At 36.9% G+C, this 23616-nt stretch overlaps 2 protein-coding genes across 3 annotated transcripts; both read right to left on the bottom strand.

The window, feature by feature from the left end:
- Positions 1–270: 270 nt before the first annotated feature.
- On the bottom strand, positions 271–4544 carry LOC133303059 (uncharacterized). Its single transcript, XM_061502907.1, has 3 exons — positions 3871–4544; positions 2737–2893; positions 271–1966 (listed from the first exon to the last, which is right to left on the bottom strand). The coding sequence occupies exons 2-3, from the start codon at positions 2885–2887 to the stop codon at positions 594–596; spliced, it is 1524 nt and encodes a 507-aa protein (XP_061358891.1). The 5' UTR covers positions 2888–2893; positions 3871–4544; the 3' UTR covers positions 271–593.
- Positions 4545–9573: 5029 nt separating this feature from the next.
- Positions 9574–22732, bottom strand: LOC133303062 (plant intracellular Ras-group-related LRR protein 7). Of its 2 annotated transcripts, none has more exons than XM_061502913.1 (9): positions 22529–22732; positions 21433–21502; positions 21211–21257; positions 20197–20305; positions 19981–20066; positions 19345–19435; positions 18617–18702; positions 10294–10380; positions 9574–10162 (listed from the first exon to the last, which is right to left on the bottom strand). In XM_061502913.1, the coding sequence occupies exons 1-9, from the start codon at positions 22625–22627 to the stop codon at positions 10052–10054; spliced, it is 786 nt and encodes a 261-aa protein (XP_061358897.1). In that variant the 5' UTR covers positions 22628–22732; the 3' UTR covers positions 9574–10051. The 2 variants fall into 2 exon arrangements, with proteins under 2 accessions (XP_061358897.1, XP_061358896.1); XM_061502912.1 differs by having other exon boundaries at positions 19345–19462.
- Positions 22733–23616: the final 884 nt, after the last annotated feature.

Raw genomic sequence — 23616 nt, forward strand, 5'->3', positions numbered from 1 at the left:
AAAATTATAATAAAAAATTAAAAAGAAGCAAAAAAGATGGACATTCAAAGCCAAATGGATGTGTTTGTGATCGATCGATGGCCGATTGAAGAAACCAACACCATGGCGACGATCAATATGGTGGCCGAAGCATCCCCAAAAGATTAGAATCAATTTAGTATTCCCTTAAAAATATAGGAAACAAAAAAATCAACAGAGATCCACACATAATTGTTCACCTAAGCTCCAAATCTCCAACTAAACTAATGAACGCAAATATACGAGTAAGAATTTCCATTAAAGATTTAATAATGCCAAATGACAGTTCGGAAATGGATGCTCTTACAACCTTGATGGTTTTTCTTCCACCAATTATCCCCCCTTAGATCCCACCCCATAGCGGAAACTATAATAAAATTAAGGAATAAGAAATTTTACAGTTCCAAAAGGACGTGAGAAGAATAAATGAGACATGGCTCGAAAACCTAATCACCTTCCAAAATACTATTTTACAATGAAGGTTACTTTTTCAATCTAATGTCAAATATACAAAAGAAAAGTCGAAATCTCATCACCTTGGCAAATAATGCTAACTGAAATTCACTCTAGGATGCTCAAGCTCTTCTCACGTCTTGCCTTGGCCCAACTCCAAAAACCTCTTCTATCATGTTGCATGTTGGTAAGAAGTCAATCTTATTTTTAGAGCAAGACACAAAGCCAGAATCCCACACTTTAGCATCAGAAGGCTCAAAAACATACCCTTGACTATAACCATTGCTTACCTCATTATAGTTACCACACCAATGATCACCATTCTCAGTCTTAACCTTGGTCTCCCGGGAGGTGACCCCTGTGTTTGCTGATGTGCATGAATCATTAACTTTTTCATCACATACATCTTGGGGTTGAATTGGAGAAGGAGAACCACTAGAGTGATGCATCTCTACAGTATCATATTTGGAATCATCATCAATGTTTCTCTCTGTAATATCTACAGTTCCATTAGCAGCACAAATTTCATCTGCTACATACTCATCATAATCTTGCAGGTCATTATTGTGGCAATTATTAATACAAGTATCATCTTGACAGACAGGGGACTCAGAAAGAGAGTCCTCCTCATCTTCCTCTCGAGTTGCAATCTCATTGCCATCAATACCTTCCCATTCATCATTATCACTGTCAATGTTCAATAGGTCATTCCTGTTCTGCTCTCCCCGCCTTCGAAGCATGAAGACATTAAAGTAGTAACTCACTATTTCCCTTTTGGTTAGTGAAGGAAAAACAATGGAAAGATAGGACCAGAAGTTTTTGTCGATGGATGCTGGATTATTGAAGACAACCTCGTGGAATAGTTGTTCATCCGCTAAACTCCATTTTTCTGCCACTTGTTCTCCCATGTCAGCAAACCCCAATTTGGTGAATTTCTCAGGCCCAAAGGTTTTTATAAGTTTTTCTCTTTCCTCCACTATATGTTGTCTGACACATCTCACGGATCCCCCGTCTTCACAGCTACAATCAGTTCTGCCCTTTCCAACCTCTTCATTATCATCGCCAGATAATTCCATGTGAGGCATAGGTATTACACAAGTCCCCATCAGTCTTTCCTCAACTTCATAGGCATTTGGTCTAATAGAGGCACCCGAAAAATCCCATGCTGGAACATCAGCTTGATGATTAGATCCAACAGATACAAGTTTGCGAGGAGAGTCTTCAAGGAGTATGGAATAGATGTCCTCGTAGCGAGTTAATGTCCTTATTGGTCGCTCTGGACTTAAATACTCAGGATAAAGAGCAAGATGTACAGGTGGTTCAGGTGGTTCAGATCGGAGATCTTCTTCAACTGTGCTACTGGTGGCCCAAGTAGAAACAGGTATACCTACAGGAAAGCTTGTTTCAGAGTCCCCAGCCCCTCTACAAAGCTCACCATAAATTTCACCAGCATACTTATCATTACCTTCACTACTACCTTGTGTACACCAGCCCTCTACAATTACAATGTAGACTAGGTCAAAATGCATTCTGTGGAATTTTTTTAAACAAAAAATTGGAAGCATCAAACATCAAATGTCCTTCAATTTGCCCATCTCCAGGCAAGTACAATCTGATGTCAGAAGACAGTAGCATTCAAATGCCTCTTCATACTATCTTCAGATGTATTTTTCATTTTCAAGCAATAAACAAGTGACTAATACCAAAATTTTAACAGACAAACATTACGTAAAAAAAACAGACACAAGAAGCCAAGTTATTATCTATCCCCTAATAGGTAATATAGTAAAATCGCCTAAAAAAACCAAATAAAATAGGACATGTTGAGTAAGTTTGCAGCGCAGACTTGAAACTACTAATGGGTTTACTACTAATAAAGCTGAGCTGAACCTCAGTAATTATCTAAAGTTTAATAATCACAAACTTGAACCTAGTTGAAATGTGCATATTTATATTTTCAAATTTTAACAGACAAACATTACGTAAAAAAAACAGAGACAAGAAGCCAAGTTATTATCTATCCCCTAATAGGTAATATAGTAAAATCGCCTAAAAAAACCAAATAAAATAGGACATGTTGAGTAAGTTTGCAGCGCAGACTTGAAACTACTAATGGGTTTACTACTAATAAAGCTGAGCTGAACCTCAGTAATTATCTAAAGTTTAATAATCACAAACTTGAACCTAGTTGAAATGTGCATATTTTTATTTTCAAATTGCACAGTTGATTCTCAACCTTGGAGAGATCGTCAACTAAACTCCCACCTGAAGTTTTAGCCATGTGGGTATGGCAATCATCATCAGGAAAAATAGGTTCTGATAATGAAACAAGCTGATTGATGGGTCCTGCATGCTTTGGGCGTTTGAAGGACACCTCTAGTATTTCCTCAGCTTCAAAAGGACGCTTCTGCACCATGATTAGCTGCAGGACAGAATTCAATAAAGAGTAAGACAAGCTTGCCTCACACAACAAGCATCAAAGTGATTATTTAGTATTCATGCATCAACACAAACAATAAGATAGTTCAAAAGCAACTAAAAAGTGAAATATTTTGGGATGAGGAATGGAGCATGAAATGTAAATTTGTCTGCTTTGAATATTCAGTGAAACACCTTCAACATATCTCAGTATTTTTCATAAACATGAAAACCAGTCTCTTAGAAATACCAGACAATTGATCCCACATTCCAAATATTTGCACAACAAATACCAAGGCTGGATACAGAATATTACGTAAATCAAAAAGCTACACAATCCTCCTTTGTCAGAATCTCACTCAAACTACTAAACCAATATCTAATATTGGTTTGCAACCCTCCAACACATTATTCAAAGAGAGACGCTTCAAAACTACATGCACCAGTTAGTTTGCCAACAAAGAAAACTGCTACTAAACAAATCAATTGAGCCTATTAAAGAACTCTTTTCAATAAAACATACTACTATTCCACCTTGCGTCATCAAGAAAAACATTCTTAGAAGCAAGACAAAATATTCCTTAACGGCCACATTGTATTAGCAGTTAGTAGATGACTAAACGTTGACCCCCATGTTCTCGATAAAAATATCTTCTATTCAATTCACTGTAACATTTTAATATTAATATCATCATCATTAGAGGCTACTAGTGGGCCCATTAAATGAGGCACCATTTCCTTGTTATAAACAGAGCAGAGAGAGCACCATATTTCCGTATAGAGCAATTATTTCATCTAAGGACACTTTAGTAAATTGCCATTAGTTACAATAAAAAAGCAGATGCCCATGTTACACCCAGAGCTTTTATCAGAAAATTTAAAAATAAAATACCAGAAAATAAATTGCAAAAAAATTCAGAAAAATTAAAATAATTGTCACGAATAAAATAATAATAATAATAATAATAATATTTATTATACCTTAAACCAGTCTCCGTCAAATTATATCGCAAACTGCTGAATCGGAAGTAAACAACAAAAGCCCCAATTTTAGGAAACCCTAACCCTAGATCTATCACGAATCCAACGAGAACAAAAAAAATTACGTCTTATCGATGGACAATTATTACGATTCACACCGAATCGGATTCAGCGACGCGAGATCTGACGATCCAAACAAGTAATTGAAGGATCGAACCCTAATCAAACACACGCCAAAATTAATATACACAAAATCGGAGGAAACAGGACCCAAATCAAATAAAAAACAAAATCTCTTATTTTAATTCCTCAGATCCCTAATTCGGAAAGACAGATCAAGAATATTCCACGACCCAAACCCTAAGGAATGACACCGTGAACGGATAGGGACAAAATTGGGGTCGATCGGTGCAGGAAATCAAGAACGGGTGGAAGGTCGCATCGATTGGAGAGGTGGAGGCGAAATTGGAGATCGAATCGAAGGAGAAATAAAAGGGAATCGAGATCGGAAAACGCGGCTAAAGAGTAAACGGGGGAAAAGCTAGGGCTAGCTGTTTTTTTTTTGTTTTTTTTTTTTTTTTGAGTTTTGTTCGAGAAAGGAAAAAAGTGATCGAACGGCACCGTATACTGTAGTGTGAATTATAGGAAATGCCCCTCGTGTTTGTGGTGTGTGTGTGAGGGTGAGAGATGAGAGAAGCACGCGAAGCGAGTGCGGTATATATGGGACAGCGTGGGAACGAGCTTGAGGGTAGATTCGGAATCATAATTATCATTGCTGAAGGGTGTTCTGACACGTGGCGTGCAATGAGAGGTTGGTTTTATGTATTTTTTTTTTTTTTACTCTTCCCTTTTATGGGCCAACGTGGTTTATGCGCGTGGGAGAATCTGGGGACAATAATCCGGGGATACTTTTTATTATTTTAATAAGATGAATTATACTTATAATTTTTTTTTATAATCTTTTACAATTATATCTTAATATCGTTGATTTTCGTCAATCAATGATTATTATTTATTGTGAATTAATAATTAATTAATGAGTTTAATTTACGAAAATCATAATTGTTGATTGACGAAAATCAACGGTGTTAAGATATGGTTGTAAGAAGTTGTAAAAAAAAGTTGTAAGTATAACCTACCTCTTAAAATAAATATAAATAAATTATTTATACTCATTTTCAAAATGACATTTTGAGTTAAAAAATTAAAAAATTATAATGATAAAAATTATTAAATCTTAAAATAAATTATAATTATAAAAATACTTTAATTTTTGTCAATCATTTTGGATTCAACGAAAGTAATCTATTTACATTCACCCAAAAAAAAATGAATCCTATTTGTATTTATTATTAATTTTCACAACACCTTGTTATTGTTCTTTATATGGATTGTATTAAAAAAAAATTGTACTTCAACTAAAGGATATGAGGGTTGTTTTCGGTATTACAGAGATATGGCATTGTTTTTTAAGTTTATAATTTATAATTTTGTAAATTTTTTTAGTATGTAATCTTTAATAAAAACTTTGTAATGTTTTTCTCTCTTGTTAGTAAAATTAAATGGTGACTATAACGAAATATTTAGTTAGTTATCAAAAAGCAAGCAACACAAAAAATATAGGATTTCTCCTATCAACGAAAATAAGTTATTTTCGGTGATCTCAAAATGATATTATTTTGGAGCGAAAATCAAAATATTTTTATAATTCTAACATATTGCAGTGTTATAGTAATTTTTATCATTAAAATTTTTTAATCTTATAATCTAAAATAACGTCATTTTGAGCTCAATAAAGAAAACTTTATTCTCCACTGACTAAGTAATTTTTTTTCTTTTTTATTTTTACAAATACACCGGAATACAACTTCCATTTTAAAATACCATTGACTTGAGGTTTTAAGCTTAGAAGCGCACGGATACACACATTTGAAAAAACAAATAGGTCTAGTGGCGGAGCCACGTGCTATTTGAGTGTTGTCTCGATTCGGGCTAAATTTTAATAAATTATACCTATTATATAATTATATAATTAATTATAATTTGGCCCAATCTAAAATTGTAATTTGGTCCTATCAAAAAATTAAAATATATTTGGTGAGAGATCTGAGTAAGTTGTATCAAGTTATGTGTTTCATTTCTATTTATATAAAAAAATTAAATTATATTCAATAAAATTATAATTCTTTTTTATACTTCATGCTCAGGTGTTTTGTATTTAATATAATTTAAATATATTATGATATGAACTAACTAAAATTAAGAAAAATAAATACCCATAATATTTTGGCCTGAGCTCCGGTTGGAGACTGGCTCCGCCACTGAATATGTCATGTCGGACACGAACACGGACACGTTTCGACATGTGTCCAACACGTGGACAATATTTTAGGACATGTGGTTAATGTTCCGACACGCGGCCAACATTTTTCAACACGCAGTTAAAATGTTTTTCGACACGCATCTGACACGCAGTTAACGTTTTTTGACATGTATCCGACACGCGCTCAATGTTTTCCAACATGCATCAATGTTCATAAAAATAAAAATAAAATTTTATTTTATCTTTTTAACTAAACATAAAAAATTAATTTATACATCAAATACTTTCTGTTATGGAATTTGACATGAAAAACTAACAAGGCATAAAAAATTATTTTTGCTTTATATTTATGTTATGAAAATTAAATATTTGATTAGTTATATGACTTATTATGAGCTGCAATATGTATTAAATATAAACTATATTATATATATTAAAAATATTATTTAATATCAAAAAAGGTCCTAACATATTGAAATCTAATATTTTTTTAGAATTAACGTGTCGGCTATCGTGTAATATCATGTCGCGTGTCGGTGCAAGATAGGTTTTATGTATTAAAAAAGTTATTAAATATACTCAAATTTTAGGATTAGTGACCAAAGTGCCATTGTTTGGCAAATTTTTTACTCAACTGCCACGCAAACATTACTTTTTACCAGACTGCCATGTGACGTAATTCGCTATGACTAGTAGCAAATTACGTTTGCCAATGATTTCGTGACATGTGGCCACATTGCGTACCAAATTCGTTATCACTAGTAGCGAATTACGTCCAGTCAGTTTTTTTCTGTGAAAATGTGTCACGTGTCACAAAATCGTTGACGAATGTAATTCGCTACCAGTCGTAATGAATTATGTCGCGTGACAATATGGTAAAAAATATTGTTCGCGTGGTGTTTGGATAAAAAATTTGCCAAAAAAGTAAAACTTTGATCGATGTTCCCAAATTTGAGAGAAATTTAACTACTTGGACTCTCCACTTAATACTCTCTTTCATTTCATTTAGGGGAAATGCTAACTGCTAAGAGATAAAGACAGAATTCAAAAATAAAAAAATGCATTATTGATAATGTAAAGTAACATATAAAATAAAACAATTTTTTTTTCTTTATAAAACGTAATATTTTGAAGCCCATGCTAATTACTTTTTTAATAACAATAAAACATAGGCACTACAAACAGCAACGTATATTATTTTACGGACTTTATTAAGGGAAAAGTATTTGTTCTATGAAAGGATCTAAATATATCTCATTTTAGATCCTAACCGTTGATTTTCGTCAATCAACGGTTACGATTTATTGGGTTAAATTTATTAATAATTCACAATAAAATCTAATAAATCCTAATCGTTGACTGACAGAAATTAACGGTTATGATCTAAAATGATATAAGGTTAGATTCTTTAAAAGGACAAATATTTTTCTCCTTTATTAATCGCATATTGTATGAGAGTAATTTTCTCCTACCATAGAAACAATCATAAATGGAGTGCACTCACTTATAAAAAAAATAAAAAATTAAACTGCATAAAAATCAATGAGTATATAAGGAAGAGATATTATCTTATGTTGCATAACAATAATATTTCCCTTATTTTATTTGAGAAAAACAAAATCGAAGTGTGTATGTTTGCATTCGAAACATATGTACCATACAAACAATAAACTTTTAATCATTTGCCTATTTTTAAAATGTTTTAGTGATTTCTCTGCTTTAATCACATGATTTAAGTTGCTTAAATATACCTAGGGTGATTCCCTTTGGCCTAAAAAAGGCAACTGGCAAGCTAGTAGATAAGGCATCAGACAATAAACACCTCAGCTTCATGCATGGACGTATTCATAAGCTACAAGCCTACAACCGGACTAAAATGTATCCACAAATAACGAAAAGTGATCATGACTGAAAATGGAAACTGGGTGATTCCTTTAGGCCTAAAAAATGCAAGGACAAATTACCGAGGATTAGAGTGGACAACCGATTCAATGAATAGATAGAACAGACCCTAAAAGTTCATTTGGATGACATGGTGGTGTAAATTACTATATGTCATTAATGTAGCCTCACCCAACAGCTTAAGTTTTTGGGTTGCATTGGTTCTTTACATGGTATCAGAGCCTTGGTGTACCGAGTTCGATCTTCACCGCCGCCCACTTTCTTTCTAGTGAAATTTCTTTCTTCGCACAGGTAGGTGGGCCTGTGCATTGTCCACCCTTCAAGTCCAGTGAACTCTCGTGTGAGAAGATGTGTTGAGATATATAAAACCATTAATATAGCCCCACCCAACAACTTAAGCTTTTGGGTTGAATTGATTCTTTACACTATATACAAACATACGCAAGTACAACATGCATCTGAACCCACCACAATATGGAAACTTTGACCAAAATGCCACTTTTTGGCAAGAAATTTACCCAAATGCCACGCGAACATTACTTTTTACTAGACTGCCACGTAGGCATAATTCGCTACGACTGGTAGCAAATTATGTTTGCCAATAATTTTTTGACACGTAGCACACTTTCGCAGGAAAAAGCTGACATGTTATAATTCGCTACCAGTGATAGCAAATTTGGTCTGCAATATAGCCACGTGTCACGAAATTATTGGCCACGAAATTCGCTACCCGTGGTAGCGAATTATGACACGTGACCTATGAAGCACCGACACTTCAAAAATCCTGACGTGTCGTGTCCGACACTTTCTGACACTCACCGACACTCCGTCTCTTCCCGATACTCCAATACTCGTTGCAAAGACTCAAAAAAGGTACAAAGGTTACATCGCGTTGCATTTTGAGTTCTAGCTATTAGATTCGTTAGATTACGATTACGATTTTATTGAGTTTAATATAAACATTTTGGATATACTATGTTTCTTTACAAAATTGATGGGTATTATAAGTTTAGTTTTATTTTTTATTAAATTATTGAATACTAAATATAATATACACCACATATATTAAAAATATTATATAATATCAAAACGTGTCCTAACGTGTCAAAAATTAATATTTTTTAGAATTAACGTATAAGAGTGTCGTGTCGTTTCGTATCCCGTGTCGGTGTCGGTGCAACATAGCACGTGACAGTCTGGTAAAAAATACTATTCGCGTTACATTTGGATAAAAAATTTGATAAAACGTGACATTTTGATCATAGATCCCCAAAATGTATGCTCGGGGTTCCAAGTGAGAGAATTCATAGGCTTCATGATCACCCACCAAGGCTTTGAAGCAAACCTAGAGAAAAAACAACTATTTTCTCAAGACGCACTTGTGATTACTTTCCTTAAATCATAAACAGTAAACCTTAATCATTCTAAAGGCCTCATTAGTTATGACTGCTTTTTTTCCCTTCTGAAATATTACAGTCTTAAATGTCTCGAACAATTTACACCCAAAGTAGTGACTTTTTTTCTGCTGAAGCCAGCATACTTGCAGGCAAACAAGGTACCAGAGTAGGAGTATGACACAAAGCAACACAGGATTCTTAGCATTCTATTTCACTTGAGATAATTAAGGGGCAAGGAATACAGTGCCTTCCACATTACATCAAAAGCTGTCTTATTTTACAGCTGCCATGATACATACCACCTTTCATTATCAACAAAATGGCTTCAAAACCGGTATGATGATATCTTTCGAAGAACGCTGGATAATGGCAAAGGTAAACTTGTAGGAAGAAAAAAGTAGGAATCATATACAATGTGACACATGGATCTCCATACACTAATTTCAGATGTGAAATAAAAGGCATGGATAAAATACCCCATCTTCCATGCTACATCCATGGCTCATCCAAATGTACAACTGAAAAATACCCAAGTGGTCTAAACAAGCCTGATACGATTTCATAGATCAACACCCTCATCCAGACCTTTTGAACTGATCATCACATTTGAATCAATTTGTTTGTCAAACTTCTTTCTCCTCCTTGCTTCAAACTCTTGAAACCCATCCATCTATATCATTCATCAATAGTTCAATTGCATTGAAAATTGAACATTTCCATTGATTTAGAAGGAAAATAGAGAAATGAAAAGAAAATAATAATAATAATAATAATAATAGTAATAAGGGAACAAAATCCTACCTGTTGAAATTGATCCATTGAAATAGGATTACCGTGCAGTGATATGTTCTGAAGAGCTTTGCAATCTTTCAATAAATTCATAGGTATCTGTCCAGAAGGAAACCAGAGTATAATTAGGACATTTGAAATATAAGGAAATTGGTTTAGAATATAAACGGTCAGGGTTGGAATTGCTAGACGCAAACAACAAAGATTTAGATGCAATGCATCGATTTGTAAATGATGGGCCTCTCAAATCATATGGCAAAGTCTACACACGCAAGGCCCATAAGGGAAGAGCTGAAGACAAAAGGGATTCAGTTAGAGGAGGGGACACATGGCAAGCTATCAATGAAGAGGAGGAAATTGGAGAGAGAGGCAGGGAAGGTTGAGGGGATATTAGGCAGTTAGGAATAAGGGGATGGGTGTTAAGAATATTGGTGAGTGGTGTGGGTGGTGAGAGAGTGACTGCAAGGTGTGGTCCTCTGTGTTTCCTTCTCCAATCGGGTATCCATGGGGAGGAGCTAGTCATTATCGTGGAGTCTTTTAATTCTTGTTATTTCATGTTTACTGTCTTGAGTTGGATCACTGATGAAGTGTATGACCTCTATTAATAAAATAGTTTTCTTCGATGTGATTTCTGTTGTGTTCTTTAATTACTGCAATTATTTCTCTTGAAAAACACTTGGTGCCAACAGTAAATAAGAAAAAAAGGAAAGAGAATAATCAATAGGCACTGTAAAAATACTATGTCAATAAGGCCTATTGCCTACAAGATAGACAACTATGACACCAGTGTCCTCCAAACCATCAACATGAATTCTAGTAGTTAAGAAAGATGTCATTCAAAGTTAAGACCCCTCAATCACCTCCTCTTACAAATGCTTGTGGTGCCCATGCATGTGTGTAAAGAATGAAACTGGATATTCATGATATTCAAACCACATTATCTTATGGCATGAATAACTATATGCATTTCCCTAGGATGGAGCAAACTAACGTAAAAAGAAACAGGTACAGTTCATTATAATGGTCAAAGCCATAGTCATTGATTTTACACATCCCTACAGCTAAGTCAAAACATTACTGCATAACATATATTTAGCAGTGATGGAAGTTAACTTGGTGAACACAAAGAACTCCAAACAATAAGTAACTTCTAAGTTTATGTTTCAATCATGAAATTTTGGACTCGGATTCTTCAGAAGCAAAGATAGTAACCAAACAATTTGCAACCAATCATTCAAGTCTGCAAAGTTTATAAAATGCTAAAAGTTTGACAAGACAAACTCCTACATTATAATGGCAATCAGTTCCATCAGATGAAAGATAGACTCTCTAATGTCTTTTTTATGTCAGTGTTGATCTGTTCCAACAGATAAATTCAGGTAGCTGAACATAGCAGTACCAGACTGATGAGACCCAACTCACGCACAGCAGAATTTGTAAGCAAGAAAACAGCAACAATGGACGTAATGAAAATGCACTGAATATTACTGAATGGAATTAACTAAAAGTTCAACAACGAGAGACACCTTACAAGCAAAATTAACCCAATCAAAGGGCTCCTATCATCACGGCTAACATTGCCTGATTATCTACCAAGAGGACTTCACAGTCCCTCACTCCCTTACACCAGAATACTAAAAAATTGCTTACCCTCTTACAATAACCCTTCCCTTATTATATCTTTTGCGCTCCTTCCTCTCTCCTCTAACCACCCACGTTTTACGCTACCAGCAAAACCGTTATGCTGAGTCATACTCCTTGTTGCATGCCATATTATTTTAGTTGTTCCTCCTCCCCTTTTTGTCCTTGGGCTTCTGTTGTATGCATCTGTTTGGGCTGGGGTTGGCTCATATCTTTTTTCTCTTCTAGATCTGTCTCCAAAAGCCCATTCCTCTTTTTCTTCCTTGTATATACTCTTGAGAAAGGTTCACCAATACCACCCTCCCTAAAATTAACCCTGTCCTCAAGGTTAAAATAAGGGAATTGATCCTGGAAAGATTGAAGATGTTCCCATGAATTTTCACATTCAGGTAGATCCTTCCATTTCACCAAAATTTCCACTTGACCATTCAACAATTTACGCGCAGCCAGCACCTCCTCTGGTTGAACTTGTAACACCAAATTATCTGTCAGAATTCTGGGAAGATCCAAGACAGGTGTGGATGGATTGACAACCCTTTTGAGTTGGGAAACATGAAAAACAGAGTGTATTTTAGCATGAGCAGGGAGCTGTAATCGGTATGCTACTTGGCCCACCTTTTTCAGGATTTCAAATGGTCCATAAAATCTAGGACTGAGTTTGTGGTTGACATGTCGAGCCAAAGATTTCATCTTGTATGGTTGGAGCTTCAAAAACACCTTGTCACCTACCTGAAACTCCACCTCCCGACGATGGGTATCAGCTTGCACTTTCATCCGTGCCTGAGCATGGCATAGATGCCGTTTCAAATCGGCTAACAGAGCATCCTGATGCTGCAGCAACTGATCCAATGTATCCAGCTTAGTATGCCCTTCTCCAAAGTGAACGAGCAGAGGAGGATCACGTCCATACAAAGCCTTGAACGGTGTCATCTGCGTTGAACGATTGAAAGAGGTGTTAAACCAAAATTCCGCCCATGGAATCCATTTCACCCAGCTCTTGGGGTGTTGTCCAGCAAAACACCGCAAATATGTCTCCAACGTTCTATTAACTACTTCAGTTTGGCCATCCGTTTGAGGATGGTAGGCGGAACTGAATTTCAAGGAGGTACCTGCCAATCTACAAATTTCCCTCCAAAAGGTACTAACAAAGATCCTGTCTCGATCAGAAACAATTGTTTTAGGGAAACCATGCAACCTAATGATATCCTTTACAAACAGGGAAGCTTCATCTTGTGCAGTGAAAGGATGTGCTAAGGTGATAAAGTGAGCATATTTTGTGAGCCTATCCACAACAACCAGAATAGTATCCATACCATGGGACTTAGGTAACCCTCCCACAAAATCCATGGAGACTTCCTCCCATAACTGTTGTGGAATGGGCAGCGGCTGAAGCAGGCCAGCAGGAGCTAATTGGTTATATTTTTGTTGTTGACAAATGTGACAAGCCATCACAAAATTGGCTACAGCTCTCCTCATGCCCTTCCAAAAAAATAATGCAACAATCCTCTTAAACGTACGCAGCTCACCAGAGTGACCCCCCCAAGGGGTGGAATGAAACTCATGCAACAATTGGGGAATATGAACAGAAGTGGACGGTATCACTAGACGACCCTTAAACCACAAACTGCCCATACTTACTGAATATCCTGGATGAGATTGGGGATGTTGTAGGACTTCTACCATTGTTTTCTGAATTATTGTATCAGCCTCTACCTCCTTTGTTAACGACTGAAGACTAGGACTGGTTATCAGCGAAAGTTCTTTAAATTCCATGACTCGGGAGAGGGCGTCTGCTGCTTTGTTTTCAAGTCCTAGTCGGTATTGAATATCAAAGTCGAATCCTAACAACTTCACCACCAATTTTTGTTGTTTCTCAGGCATAACTCGCTGCTCCATAAGGTACTTCAGGCTCCTCTGATCAGTGCGGATAATAAACTTCTTCCCCAACAAATAGTGCCTCCATTTCTGCACTGCACATACAATAGCTTTCAGCTCCTGCTCATACACCGACAAGTGCTTCTCATTGTCAGAGAAAGCTCGACTAAGAAAAGCTATAGGAACGGAATCTTGCATCAAAACAGCCCCGATGCCAAGACCAGATGCATCAGTTTCCACTACGAGTGGTTTGTCAAAGTTGGGCAAAGCCAACGTAGGGAGATGTATCAGAGCCTGTTTCAATTTTTCAAATGCCTCATCTGCCTCTGTGCCCCAATGGAAATTATCTTTTTTCAACAATTGTGTGAGTGGCCTTGCAATCATCCCATACTCTTTCACAAATCTCCGGTAATAACCCGTGATACCTAGGAATCCCCTTACTCCTTTCACATTCCTTGGTTTCGGCCAAGCTTGCATAGCTTCTACTTTCTTGGGATCAGCCTTTACTCCTTCCTTGCTGATTATATGCCCCAAGTATTCCAATTCGGTCTCTTCGAAGCTGCATTTCTTCAAGTTAGCTGTCAATTTGTGTTGCCTTAGAGCCTCCAACACTTGAGTTAAATGCTGAACATGAATGGTTCTGTCCTTGCTGTATACAAGAATATCATCAAAGAAAACAAGAACAAACTTTCTCAAAAAAGGCCTGAATATTTCATTCATTAAGGCCTGGAATGTGGATGGGGCATTCTTAAGCCCAAATGGCATCACGAGATATTCGTAATGACCCTCGTGAGTGCGAAATGCTGTCTTCGCAATATCCTCCACCCTCATTCGAATTTGATTGTATCCTGACTTTAAATCTAACTTAGAAAAAACCACTGCTCCATGTAATTCATTCAATAATTCATCAATTACAGGCATAGGGAATTTGTCAGTGATTGTTACCCGATTTAACGCTCTGTAATCAACACAGAACCTCCAGCTCCCATCCTTCTTCTTGACCAAAATCAATGGGCTTGAGAAAGGGCTGGTACTTGGCCTGATCATTCCAGACAATAGCATCTCATTCACAAACTTTTCAATCTCTCCCTTATGGTAATGAGGATAACGGTACGGCCTAATATTTGGAGGAGCAGCTCCCTCTATCAAATTGATCTTGTGGTCACACTCCCTGGTGGGTGGCAATGCCGTAAGTGGTTGGAAAAGATCCTGGTATTTTTGTAAGAGTTGATCAACTTCTGCTGTCACTTTTATTTGATTCTCTTCCTCTATTTGCAGCAAGCTCAGGTGAACATAATATTTCTCTTCTGCTTTTTTCCATGTCTTCCCCATCTTCTTATAGGAAACCATGCTCCTGGTTAACGCTGGTTCGCCTTTAATTTCCACCATTCCAGTGTTGGTAGGAATCTTGAGGCTGAGTTCCTTGAAATTAGCTCGAATCTCCCCCAAACCCATCAACCATTCGAATCCCAAGATGACATCGACTCCTGTCAAAGGGAAGAGGTAGAAGTTCTGCACCACTGACATATTGGGGAAGTCAAGCGTCAGTTGACGACATACCCCCTTGTTCTGGATGCGGTGTCTGTCACCCACCTCTACCACCTGCCCCTTGGTGCCTTCTACCGTCAGCATCAGCTCTCTAGCTACTTGAACGTCGATGAAATTATGTGAGGCGCCAGAATCGATCAGAACCATGACTCTCTTACGTTCGATCTTCCCCCAAACTACCAAAGATCGATTCGAAGACACCCCGACTATGCTGTGAACGCTCAGTCGCATGGGTAACTCCTCGTTCTCCATGGCCGTCGCGATTGCCTCCTCTACTGCTGCGTCTCCTTCGTCATCCCCATCGATCAACATCACATGCATATGTTGATTTGCACAGACATGATCGAACGTGTACGGGGCGTCACATTTGAAACACGTATTCCTACGCCGTCGTTCAGCAATCTCTTCAGCACTCAGGCGTCGGAATCGTGACCGGTTGTCTCCGCCGCTGTTGTTTCCCCCATTGTTTGACCCTTGGCCCTCACTCATTCCAGCCGTGCCTGATCCTAGGGTTCCATTCCCTTGTGACCCACCCCCTCTATTGACATTTGAATTGGGCCCATGTTGATTCTGATTCGGCCCATTAGCCACTCCACTTAAATTGCCCCCATTTTGGCCTCCGAATTGGTTTCCATTTCGGGTCGTCAAGGCTGGCCGTGAGCGAAACCCGTTCCCAAGCCCATTATTGGGCGGCCCAATCTTGGCCAGTAGACCTGTCCTCTTCGCCATCACCATTTCTTTTTCTTCTATCCTTTGGGCCAGAGCCATTATACCTTCTATGTTCGTTGTTGGTTGGATTCTAACTTCCGCACGGATCTCCTCCTTAAGCCCGTTCAGAAACGCGGCCTTCATTACTTCATCGTCCGCTCCTCGCAACGGAACAGCCAGCATCTCGAAGTTCTCGCGGTATTCCGTCACCGTTCCGGTCTGTCTGAGGCACATCAAGCTCTCATAGGGATTCCCTGATGTGGAGGTGTGGAACCTCTGTAACAGAGCCGTTCGAAGTTGTCCCCAATCCACGTTTGGATTACGTGCTTCCCACCACTGGAACCAGTTCAAAGCCCTCCCCTCCATACAAATGGATGCAGCCTCCACTTGCTCCTCAGGTTGAATCAGGTTGAGTCGGAAATATCTTTCCGCCCTGTAGATCCACCCGTTTGGATCATCTCCGGTGAAAAATGGCACCTCCAATCGCCTCATCCGGTCGTCAACTCTCCCATGACCCCCATGTCGTCCTCCTAAACCACCATTCCCTCCCCTGTTCTCTCCTCCTCTTCCCCTCTCATCCTCCCTGTTCATATATGCCATGAACGTTTCACGGAGTTGACGCATTTCGACCGTCATCTCCTGCATCAGCCCTTCCACCTGGGTTGTTCTCCTTTCGATCGTTTTTACTCTGTTCTCCATTCTCGTCAATACCATTCACTGCTCCAAGGACCGGGAGCTTTGATACCAATTGATGAGACCCAACTCACGCACAGCAGAATTTGTAAGCAAGAAAACAGCAACAATGGACGTAATGAAAATGCACTGAATATTACTGAATGGAATTAACTAAAAGTTCAACAACGAGAGACACCTTACAAGCAAAATTAACCCAATCAAAGGGCTCATATCATCACGGCTAACATTGCCTGATTATCTACCAAGAGGACTTCACAGTCCCTCACTCCCTTACACCAGAATACTAAAAAATTGCTTACCCTCTTACAATAACCCTTCCCTTATTATATCTTTTGCGCTCCTTCCTCTCTCCTCTAACCACCCACGTTTTACGCTACCAGCAAAACCGTTATGCTGAGTCATACTCCTTGTTGCATGCCATATTATTTTAGTTGTTCCTCCTCCCCCTTTTGTCCTTGGGCTTCTGTTGTATGCATCTGTTTGGGCTGGGGTTGGCTCATATCTTTTTTCTCTTTTGGATCTGTCTCCAAAAGCCCATTCCTCTTTTTCTTCCTTGTATATACTCTTGAGAAAGGTTCACCACAGACATAATCAGGCCAAACCTTCCTTAACTGTTTTGATTATGCTTCCTAATATTTTCAAGGACTAACGAACGTACTTGCTTCCCAATTCATACAGAATTACAATGGGTATCATCAAATTTCTATTAGGGGAACTGTTGAGATATATATTCCCACATTGGTTGTATGTGCAACTAATGTGAAGTTTATAAGGCCTTGAGCACTCCCACCCTTTGAGCTAGCTTTTGGGGTGGTGTATCCCAAGGTTCTTTACATGGTATCAAGAGCGGGTTCGTCCCTACCCTAATTCAAATCTTAAATTACCATCCAAACACTTCCATCACCGTCAAACACCTCCTAAACACCTCCTTGAATCTGTCCAACACAGAAACCTAGTCTACTGACCTCCGATCAAGAAAGTGAGGTGACCATTCGACTCAGAAAGATCCGACGAGTCAACCGCCGCTGGACCCAACGCCGTCAACCGCCGCACGCGCCGTCACATGCGCGGCCAGTCTCCGGCGCGTGAGCTCCACGCGCCGCCTTCCCAACGTCTTTTTCCGTCCAGCATTCGAAGACTTGATTGGCAAGTTGGGAATGATCAATATTTACCTCCCAACTTGAGGGGGAGTGTAGAAAATCAGAATTCAAACATGTTTCCGTTTTTATTTCCTATTAATTAGGATTGATTATGATTTATTAGGATTGATTGTGATTGATTAGAATTGATTGTGATTAGGATTGATTAGTCATCGCTTAGTCATCGCTTAGTCATTCTTAGCGATTCTTTCTTGTATAAATACTCACTCATGTAAATTATTCAAGATCTAAATACAAAAACTTCTTTTCAATTTGGTATCAGAACCTCGCCGCTCCCCACTTTCTCTTGTGGCGTTTCTTAGCACAGGTAGGATGGGCCTGTTGCATTGTCCACTCTTCAAGCCCAATGGGCTCTCGTGTGAGGGGGCGTGTTGAGATATATAGTCCCACATTGGTTGTATGTGCAACTAATGTGAAGTTTATAAGGCCTTGAGCACTCCCACCCTTTGAGCTAGCTTTTGGGGTGGTGTATCCCAAGGTTCTTTACAGGAACTTACAAGCAATCGATGATCGGCCAATCTATGGCTTAACATTACAGTTGGATAGTCCTTGGAAGATGTCCTCATGTCCATAAATTATTTTAAGATCATAAAGGAAAACTAAACATGCACAAACAAAATAAATAAAAGAGAACAAGAAAACAATCAAGTGAAATTGAATCAAGTCCAGCATTACATGACTAAGGTTTTAAAACCACAAATTACTACCTGCTTCACATTATTGTTATCTAAGCAAAGTGACTTCAAGTGAGAGAGATTGCACACCGAAGAGGGAAGATCTTCAATAAGATTATCTGAAATGATCAGAAAAAGGTTTAAATTAGCTTCAGTCAACCATAATAAAGCCAAATAGCAAGGAAAATGGTGCAAATTGTTTTGAAGATCAAGATTAGATTATCATAGAAATAGTCAATCACAAGGGAATCAATCTTATGGTATGCATGTCACCATAGTCATTCTTCAACCTGAAATATTGTCATTATCCTCAAATTATAGCCACATATAACCAGATCGTGACTTTTGACTAAATCAAACTAGACAAGTAACTATAAAGCACGACGCAGTCTAAACACCTAAGCTTCAATCTAGAGATAAAATGTAAGATCAGAAAAGCAATCTCAAGCTTAAAGCAAACTTGCAAAGTAATCTAATCTTGAATGTAAATCTACCATAAAACAAAGCTTCCATTGAAGAGAAACAAAGATAGCATGAGGGTGGATCCTCCTCAGCAGGCTAATAATCAATAAAACCAGTTTAGTAGACAAAACTTCACAAAAAAAAAAAAAAATATATATCTCTCCAATCTCCACCCATGACTCACAAGGAAAGAACACATCCCTAAAAAAAAAGAAAGAAAATGCATACATAAACACACACATGAAAAACACGTGCATTTGCTTGTATACATGAAGAAATCAAGTCAATCAGAAGCATACCATTAGCTTGTAATTCTTCCAAAGAGAAGCAACTCCCAACAGATTCTGGAAGAGACTGTAACTTGTTATTTGACACGTTTAAAAGTAACAGCTGCATTACCAAACAGTGTATCATACTCTGAAAGTTAAAAATGGTATACATTTCATATCAAAATTTCCCATACTATACAACAAAACATTATAAGGAAACTATCAATTCATTTATTACGAGTGCATGGTTATGATCCAAGCCCCATGCAAATCCAACTCATACGTCTCTCTGGCATAAATTATTATTTATTTGACATTTTAAGATAACATAAATATAATAAATATCAAAGAGTTCCTGAGTTCTAAAAGGGCATACTTAAAGACTCTTCATGGTTTTGAAGATTAGCCATTGTCAGCAGAAAGCATATATTCTCAAGAAGCATTGACAGTTAGATGAAAACAGGCTAAAACAAGGACAACATGACAAAATTTAAAGTGTCACATTACAATGAGTAATGTTGCATAGTATAATCTCAAACTCTTCAAAATTCCTATGATCATGCAGCAATGATACTCGTATCTAAATATTAATGCATTTATGCATGCAAATCCCAAATCATAGAGAAGTCAGATGGTATTCAGGTTTCAAAATGTACAATTACTTACATTTCTCAAACTGCCAATAGTCGCCGGCAATGATGTTAACAAATTCCCTGAGATGGATAAGCGTTCAAGCCTTACTAACTGGCCCACTAGAAAAACAATACACTGTAAGTTTTTACATAAAAACAAATAAAAGTTCCACCAAATACACGTCATGTAAGCAAATAAAATAATAACATTCTTTAAAATAATATCTTATTGGAGTAAAAAGAGAATTACATTCATCAGGCAAGGACGTAATTCTATTTCCATCAAGGTTCATTAGTTTTAGAGATTGGAGTTTCCCCAAATTCACTGGCAGTCTCTCGATGAGGTTGTCCGCTAATACCTGTGATGTTAGTGCAACTTCAATATGTAATATGTTTTGTAATCAATCTTTAATGCTATATAACTACAGTTCTTTTAAAAATGTTAAAGCAACCACTGCCAACACACTAACATGGCAAAAATAAATGAAAGGTAGCCCAGTGTTCATAGTCATAACACGTGTCCCAAAAAGCATGAGTTTCAAAAAGAATAAATAAACTCAAAATTCAATGATTCTACTAGAATCATTCAGTAGACAAACTTCTATAGGAAAAACAACAATATGACAGGGTTTGAGGTGGGAATGAAGCCAAACTTCAATCAGGCCTAAGTCTGATCCGACAAGGGATATAAAATAGGCATGTACAGAAACTAGGATAAGATCGTAGCAACTACCAACTAAGCAATTATAACGCCTAATTGCTTGTAGGTTTTGCAACCAGTCAGCACTACAATTTTCCATTATTTTGCTTCTGTGGGCAATTATTTTTTAATGGTTTGAAAGCCTTCTATCACCAGCTTGTGAATGAACAGAATATAAGTTGGTAGTTTCACTAACAGCACAAGAACTGAACATGAAATAGCACATAGATCTGAATATAAAGCATGGTGTATAACTATCCTTTAAAGTTTAAACACAATTTGTTGGTACTTTGCTGGGAAAAAAGTAATCAACAATTATTACATTACTAAACTGCACATATTCAAGTCAACCATAATTGTTTGGAATACTGATATTCACAAAAGAGAGCTATTAATTTCAAGCAAAATCTGTAACAGCTTATTTAATTTACTGGCCCTTCATAGTTCAACAGAACTAGATAAAATCTATCATCAAAGTTTTCAGTCACAAAAAGTATACAGTAAACGTTCAATAGAAGTTAAGTTATCATGCTATAGTCATAGAGTAAAATGTTTGGTTCTTACCAGGCGCTGCATATTAATTAATTTGTTAATTTCCACGGGAATGTCAACTGCAGTCAAGGAAATGAACTATTAATGACAAGATAACAGCAATAACAATGATAATAATCCTTCAGAGGAAAAGCACTTCTCTTTGAGATCAAAATCATTATATCTACGTCCCAACAAAGGCTTCTTAACCGAAATTTAAGGAAAAGGAAATGAAAGAAAGAAAAAATTGCTTACCTATTCGATTATGTGTTAAGTCAAGAGTGCGTACAGATCTGTCTAAATCAACAATTTCATCCGGAAATGTCTGTTTAAGAAGGGGAGCAAAAGGTACCAAGGTAAGTATGTTTCAAAAAGGCACACTAGCACACATTCAAATACAAATACACAAAAAGAAGGAAAACTTGTTGGTTATATGTAAATCAGCATAAATTTTAAATTCTCAATAAGCCATATGACCTCATCAAATATTTTAGACATAGGTCTCACCGAGTATTACATAACACCAGTTTTTTTATGGAAATCAAATTAGACTCACAAATTACCCTCAAATAGTTTACTTTGTAAGTAACACAATTCAAACAAGAAAGGGAGATTATATGATAAAAGTTGCCTATCTAGCATAATCGAACTAGTATTCATGAAGTGGCCATGAAGTAACCGATCAGCCCATCCTTTCTTGTACATCAAATGTATGATACAAAGTAAGGTTCGTTTCAATGCTATAAACACATACTGAGGCTAAAAAAAAGTGCAGCCTGATGTTATAAAGCTTCCAATATGCATATGGTCAAGGGAAGGGAAGGGTAGGGTCCAAAGTAGGCACCCTCCCTTACCTTGCATTTGCAAGAGTTTCATTACATGAATCGAATCTGTGACCTTCGGATCAAATGGCAACAACACCAATGTCCGTTGTGCCAAGTTTCACTTTAAAGTAAGAGAATAACAAGATAAAGAATAAAATGTATAAATTCCTAACTCCAAGTAAGAAGAAGAAAAAAGAATAAAAAGACAACAGGACACCAAGCAGTGACCCAGGTATCATTAACTCGACCACAGTGCTGCTGCTCCATAACATGCATCACTCATCTCAATAACATAAGATTGATTAATATTAGAAGATACTACAACAATATTAATACACTCTCAAGGTTTAATCCATGATACTGTAAATAACCCATGCCACAGAATAAAACTGCATATGAAAGTTTATACAAAAAAAACCCTTAACAATAACACAATCGGTTTATTTAATGTTACCAAACAAGCAGAAAATAATTAAATACAAAAAATAAAAAAACACAAGAAGGAGAAAGAAAAGAGCGTTCGTTGCCTTCAATTTGGAATCGCGCAAAGCAACAATGCCCGTGGATCGCCACCGCGCGGTTCTACTTGCCTTGGTGTCAGCGTTTTTGCTCTCACAACAACCCATCTCTTCCAAAACACCATGCAAAATTTGAGTTAAATCGTGTGAATTGATTAAGGTTTTTACATAGAGAGAGTTTGAAGAAGGAGTCAGAGTCAGACACCCACGAAACAGAAACCGCGTTTTTTAATTTTTATTTGCCTTTTCTCCCACCTTGTCCTAACGTTTTTTATATTTTTTTATTAGAGCCATATTAAGTGAGAACTATTTGTCATTTTAAATGACATAAAATTATGTCATTCTAAAGGAGATAAACACAAAAAAAATATTTTTTATTTAAAATTTAAATTAAAAAAAATGACTATTTTTTTTATTATTTTTATTTCTTGTGTCTATCTCTCTCTTAAAATAACATAATTTATGAAATTTAACGAACAACAAACCCTAATATAAAAGACAACAGATATTAATATATTACTAGAAATTTTGCGTTATTATATTTATAAATATTAAAAAAGAGAAAAGTGTTTGTCATTTTAAATGACAGAAAGTTATGTCATTTTAAGAGAGATACAGACACATAAAATTTGAAATTTAAATAAAAAAACCATCCACTTTCTTTTTTCCATGATTTCTATTTTTCTGCGTCTATCTCTCTCCTAAAATGACATAACTTATGTCATTTAAAACGACAAACACCAAACCCATTAAAAAAATAGTTGTTTTGTTTATATCGTCATTCCATGGGTATAAGAGGCAACCTTATGGGGGATTGGATTCTTTCATGTGGAAAAGTGGTTATATGGTTATGTTTTTTGATCAGAACCATTCATTCAAAAGTTATATACTTTTCTCTTTCTTATCTTATCATGAATGAATGGTTGTGATCAAAAAATATGACCACTTTTTCACGTGAGAAGATCCACTCTCACCTTATCGTAGTGGCGTTGCGTTGTATCCAATAGGGTGTTGGGTTATAATTGCACACACGACAACGAGGTTACGAATGCTAGGTGGTTACGATGTTATTTCCCTCAATATCCTTTTTCTTTTTT

The sequence above is a fragment of the Gastrolobium bilobum genome, unplaced genomic scaffold (genome assembly GCF_033153095.1).
Source record: "Gastrolobium bilobum isolate Gb01-03AN ecotype WA unplaced genomic scaffold, APGP_CSIRO_Gbil_v1 utg916, whole genome shotgun sequence".
In the NCBI taxonomy this organism is placed as follows: domain Eukaryota; kingdom Viridiplantae; phylum Streptophyta; class Magnoliopsida; order Fabales; family Fabaceae; genus Gastrolobium; species Gastrolobium bilobum.